Genomic DNA, 6,000 nt, shown 5'->3' on the forward strand with positions numbered 1-6,000 from the left:
CCGGTGGCTCCGAGTTTGGCCCTGTGTCACACTGAATCGCGCAAGGGGAGAAAACGCACACAGCACACGGCGCCTCGCAAGAGGAGACAAGAAGGGGGGGTGCACAGCACAGCACATCAACAAGTGAGGCTGCAGAGTCATGGATATCGAGATCCGCTTTCCACCTCGGCTCAAGGACGGCGCGCAAGGACGCCCCGGAGCCTGCTCGGGGTGACACGACGGGAGAGCCGCCGCCGCCGCCGCGGCCGAGCCAGGGACTTCCTGGTCCCGAGCCCTCCGATCCAGCCACCGGCCGCCCCCACTCCTGCCCTTCACAGCCAAGCAACGCCATTTCGATATCAGGCAACCCGGTGCCCTGTGGACACTCCCCCATCCTTCGCAAGCAGAGGTGCAGTACAGGATTTCAAGGGGGTGACTGGACACGTCATAATGAGCCTGGGATTCTCACCTCTGTCCCACTCGGTTTAAAGCACAGAAGTGAGGCTATTTTACAACAGGCAGCGGTGGGGAAAGTGGTGCGTAATTGCTCCTGTAATACAAGACTACTGCAGAAGTGAGGGCAAACTACACATTGATTAGAGACCAGCATATGCACAACAGAAGAGGTCACTTATAAGAGGGAATATATTTAAAAGCTCAAGAACTGTCATTAAGAAGCTAGAGCAAAAATACAATAGAACCAGATTATTCAGCTGGGCTGTTACTTTCTTATAGTTCATCATATTACAAAATGAAGGTACAGTACATGTACTGGGGGAGGGGGGGTTGGAGGAGATAACTTCAAGTCAAAGTACATCACAATAGGTGTATTAAGTGTATTGTATATTAAGCAATTTCAAGTGAAAAAAGCCAGAATAAGTGAGCTAGCTTTAGATCAGAAATCAACTCCAGACAAAAGTGGACTTTTATTAAGAGGGGACTACAAGTATCATAGGCATACAAATCCATAGTCAGAATACTAGACTGATTTTAAATGTACTTTTTTAAAGAATGTATCATGAACTGAGCCGACCTCTGTTACAGCTCTACCAATAACTAAACCTGCTACTTTATTTCACGTCTGATAAATCCGATTAGACCTAAATCTAAACCTAAAATAAAAACTAAGTTACCGTGCGAACATATAAAAATAAACTTAATAAAACATGACCTATATTTTCTCTTTCTGTAATGCGTACCCTCAAAACAAGTTAAATTTAAGTTCTCAAGGTACTACCCAGTAAAAAGAAATTTCCCTTTATGATTTTTTTTTTAAAAACAGACTTCCGTAGGAGTCAGGCTTCTGTCGGCGACAGGAAATAAGCAGGCCGCGGTCCCCAGCCTGCTTGCTGGCACACCGGCTTTCACGTAATAAATACGGAGAGAAGACCCAACTGCCCAACTAGTGCTACAAAAACTGTTCGAGTATGTTAGAATAGTTACTCTAAACGTATTTTCTCAATCCTCACACCCTATTCGCTCATGATATGCAAGATTTTGTTCTTAGTTGTTTCACTTTAAGACGAGATCCACAGCGAGCGAAACAGGAACTCTTGACAATTACGTAACGCTTCCCAGATATTAACATTTTATTTCAAAGACTTTTTTTTTTAATCCTTGACTTACGCAGAAAGGATACTTAAAATCCACAAAATCGGATAAGGTGGTTTAAGAGCAAATTTTCCATGTATCCTTCTTCCGGTGTGCTCACACACACTGCTGACTACATAAAGGGGGATTACAAAATAAAACGATAAAGTTCTTACATCAGTTTTGGGCAATTCGGTATTTTCAGGCCGATTACATTTTTGCAAAAATCAGGAAATTCATTAAAAAAAACTCTGTTCCCTGTTAACCGACTCCCACACGTGAAGACACAGTAGGCCCCTAGTCTAAAAAATGCCGGTTCAATTGCAAACCGGCATTTCCTATTTACAGTGCAATTCTTCAGCCGTAACAACAAACAAGTACAAATTATCACTGCAAACACACGCACACATATATAAACACACAAACACGAGCGAGACTATAAAATAACTAGCCCAGGAAAATCTGAACGAGATGTTTTAATGCATCCGGGTGGCATTTTGTTCCATCACTCAATGTACAAACTTTTGCGATCCAGTTTTCTCTCTTTTTTTTAAAAAAAAAGACAGTAAAACGCACATCCCACGATAAAAGAACGTATTAAAACGCAGACCTAAAAAAACAAATACCGATGACAAACGCAGACACGCAGGCCCCCGTCACCCACTCACCAACCCCCCCAAAAAGGAAATTAAAGAACGAGACGCTCCTGTCCTCGGTTAAAATGTTTGAAGCGGTAACATAACTCCCAAAATAGACGATCGAGTCTAAAAAAGACTAGTCTAGTGCACTATCTTTAAATACTCTGTAAAGACAGCTCCATTTCACGTGTGCTGCGTTAGGTTAGACATGCGAGTACAGCCAAAATATTTCAGTTACCTTGCAAAAGCGAGCGGTCGTCCAAGCTTCCGAAATCCTGTCCCTCGTCTTCACTCCCGGACATTTTGTGCTAAATGGTTTTCCTATAAATATATCTGAAAGTGAGTTTGTGTGTGTGTGTATGTGTGTGTGTGTCGGTACCGGGGAGGGAATTATCGAGGGAGGGGGTGGTAATGGTTGGAGGGGGTTGGAGGGAGCCGACGAGCCGATGATGAAAAAGCCCTTCTTTGTTATTTTACGAGAAAAAGAGTCACACAGTGCATAAACCCGGTCTTCGTAGAAATTTCTCCGCTACCGGCAATACCAGCGAGAAGGACCGAGTTTGTATCCCAAACTAGAATCGATGCTCCTCACACACACACTACTGAAACCAGGGGGGGGGGGCGCCGCCAAACTCAACGTTAAAAGGATATAAACTCTCCGGAAAAGAAAAACTGTCGATGTTTTCAGTTAGATGTCTAAACTGCAATACTAGTACTATACCGGCTTCTGGAAAGTGGCCGGCAGCGAAGTAAAGTGAGCTGGGAGTTGCATACAAAATAATAAGTATTCCGGATAAAAGGGTCAAAGTTGGCGTTCAGCGGTCTCCTCTTGAATGTCCCCCCCTTTATACAAAGAAGACAACCGACGTGTCGGAGTAGAAATGTCCGACTCAGGAGGGTTGTATAATCCCGAGTTGTGCCAGGTTACGAGTAACCCCAAACAAAAAGAGCGATTACACGAGGGGAGTTCAACAACGATTTCCTTGCCGGCTCAGGAGCGAAGACAGCTTCTTCGAAGAGGCGACTGATTTCCGTGGGTATTTCGGGCACGACAAAATGTCTGGTCCAGTCCGGCCGCACAGTCATCCGCACACACTCGCCCTCTCCCTCTCACACACACAAAGAGACCGGGGCAAACCGAAAAGCGAGAGAGAGGCAGGCATCCCATAATAATAATCCTGTACACCCCCCCCCCCCCACTCTATAATACACACTAACACTCCACACGCAGTTACCCCAGCAACGGACAGACCATAATACTCCATCCCATGTATATACACACGCACGCAAGACACCCCCTGGGCTCTTCCGGCCCCTAGCAACCGCCGTTGCCGTGGAGACGGTCGCGCCCCCCCCCTTCCGTGCCGACGGCCATCCCATAATACCCGGGCTCCACTTCGCGGATCACCCATCCCATAATATGCATATCTCCAAAAAATTATCAGTCGCCTGGTCGCCCAGGCAACCCAGGCCACAAATGACAGGCCATAATACTCTCCTACTGTACAATGTGTGCACACGCACTGTACATGCTCGGCACACACCAGCTACACAGGCCGATTCAGACGGCACACACGTGTGCACGCTGCTCTCATGCAGACTGTGCGCACACACACGGAGTTTGCACAGCCTTACAGTCTGCTGGTTTCCATAGAGACCCCTGACATTGTGAGGTCCCAGCGACAGCCTGACAGGGTGTCAGTCGGTGTGTACAGAGCACTGTCAGTGTGCTGTAGAGCTGTGCTCATGTCCCCATACCTGCTCATCGCAAAACAGAGGTCTCACATGTTCAGATAATCTCCACCTCCAAACACAGGCACAGTCAAAACATCCAGTGTCCCCATGACATAAACAGTACAAGCCTGAGTTAGGCCTCACAAGAGACACAAGGCCTAAAATCTACCACTCTGCAGTGCTGCTGTGTTTGAGTCTGCTCCCTTTCTGTGCTTGTGGGCATGTGGCATTACCTACTCTTTGTGCCCGGGCTGCTTAATTTCATATGGCAGTACTGTGTAATAATAACAACAACACAGACTAGACTCCATTCCTCTCTCTCTTTGTTGCTATAGAGATTTTTTTACAGGGGGGGTGTCATCCCATAATGACCAATCAGGAGAGAGAAAAGTGAGGGGGAGGGTTGGTTGTCATGGAAGCAACCCCCCCCCCTCATTACCTTCCCCCCTTTAGATATCCCATAATACTAATAGTAACATCCAGACCCAACTACACCCCATAATAATAAACCATAGGCATGGGTGCTAAAGTGTGTGTGTACTTGAGGGGGACATGTTAGGATGACTGATGTGCTACCCGGTTGCCATGGAAGCTGACTGACAGACCATAATTAGCACCTGACAACCTCCCACCTCACTGGACAGCCCATAATATTCACCCTGACAGCTGAAAATCCTGAGAGAGCATCGCCAGGGGATACAGGGAGGATAGTGGCTAAGGAGACTACAGCAGACAGATGGACCAACAGATGCAAAGCCACAGACTGACATCAAGAAACACAGACAGGCAGACAGAGAGACAGGCACAAGAAGAGGTTAATTCCACCTTCCCTGCTCTAACCTTCACAGAGGGGCTTATACGCACCTGGTGTACTGATATAAACAGGCCGAGTGAAACACCCACAGGACATGCATGAACACATAGAAACAGAGGCGGACAGGCTGAGGAACACACAGGCAGAAAACCAGAAACAGACAGTCGCACGCAGACATTGTTTCAGACAATTACATGCAAATTCTCTGCCAAAAATAGCTCAAAACACAAATTAAATTCAGGCACAGCATTAGGCAAAGCTATTATTGTTTGATACTGTACACTCTGCATACTGTAACAGAGCAGAACAGTACTGTTACGCAGTGAGTACAGTACAGCACAGCACTGGGAATGCATAATGTAGCAATAAAGTTATTTCACAATCGCCTTTGCTTACAGCTCGAAAAAGTGTGATAGACAGTGGTGGAATACAGCATTTTCAGCAATGCGAAACCCGTAAGATCACATTAGACCACGGTTGGCCAGTGGGTAAACCTGCCATCCCGGGACCCGAGACCTGTGCAGGAGAAGATACTTTATTGTCCACTACGGTGGTGGTGTCTCGCAGAGCCGTGGGATGTGGAAGCTGGCCTGCAGTGGGCCAACGCACTGACACGCTCCCAGAATGGGCGATGCCCTGACCGTCGCTCACTCCTTCCCCAGCCGAGTGACACTCCCGACTGCGGAGTGTTTTTTTTTGTGCTGTACAATACTTTCTTTTTATTTCTTTCAATCCCTGGCCCCATTCGACCCGGCGTGCACGTGCCTCGTCCAGGAATGTCCCAGGAATGTTCTGTGAGTCTAGGTGCTCCGTGAACACGTGTGGTACGCCCGATCCCCCATCACCAGGATCGACGGGGTTCTGGGGTGCCTTCCGTGAAACCTGCAATCAGAATGTTCTGGATTCGGGGGAGGTGCTGCACCTGACAACAGCGAGCAGCTGGAGCGGCGCTCGCACTGCGCGCGGCCGCAGACGAGCAGAGAGAGGCCCGAAGCAGTGCGAACTCTTTCTCAGGATGCGTTCCTCTAATGACCCTGGGGGGCCTCTCTTCCCGCCCTTCAAATTCTCCCTCTCAACCTCCCCCACCTCCCCCTCCACCCCCCCCCCGCCAACCCTCCTCGGCCAGCAGCCTGTGGGACACAGAGGCTGCCCGCACACATCCCATAATTTCCCAGCTCCCCCTCCCCCCTCCCTCCAGCTCCGCGCACAGCCCATAATAGTCCGGCCCTGCCCTCCCTCTCCCCC

General features: G+C 48.3%; 1 protein-coding gene across 3 annotated transcripts in view; it reads right to left on the reverse strand.

Moving 5' to 3' along the window:
- The window catches only part of chd4b (chromodomain helicase DNA binding protein 4b), a 32,423-nt gene extending 28,672 nt beyond the window's left edge, over positions 1–3,751 (reverse strand). For all 3 annotated transcript variants that reach the window (XM_069183100.1, XM_069183099.1, XM_069183098.1), the window contains exon 1: positions 2,446–3,751. In XM_069183100.1, coding sequence (XP_069039201.1) covers positions 2,446–2,509 — 64 coding nt within the window. In that variant the 5' untranslated portion in view covers positions 2,510–3,751. The remainder of the gene's footprint in view (positions 1–2,445) is intronic.
- Between the last annotated feature and the right edge of the window lie 2,249 nt (positions 3,752–6,000).

The sequence above is a fragment of the Lepisosteus oculatus genome, chromosome 23 (genome assembly GCF_040954835.1).
Source record: "Lepisosteus oculatus isolate fLepOcu1 chromosome 23, fLepOcu1.hap2, whole genome shotgun sequence".
NCBI lineage: Eukaryota > Metazoa > Chordata > Actinopteri > Semionotiformes > Lepisosteidae > Lepisosteus > Lepisosteus oculatus.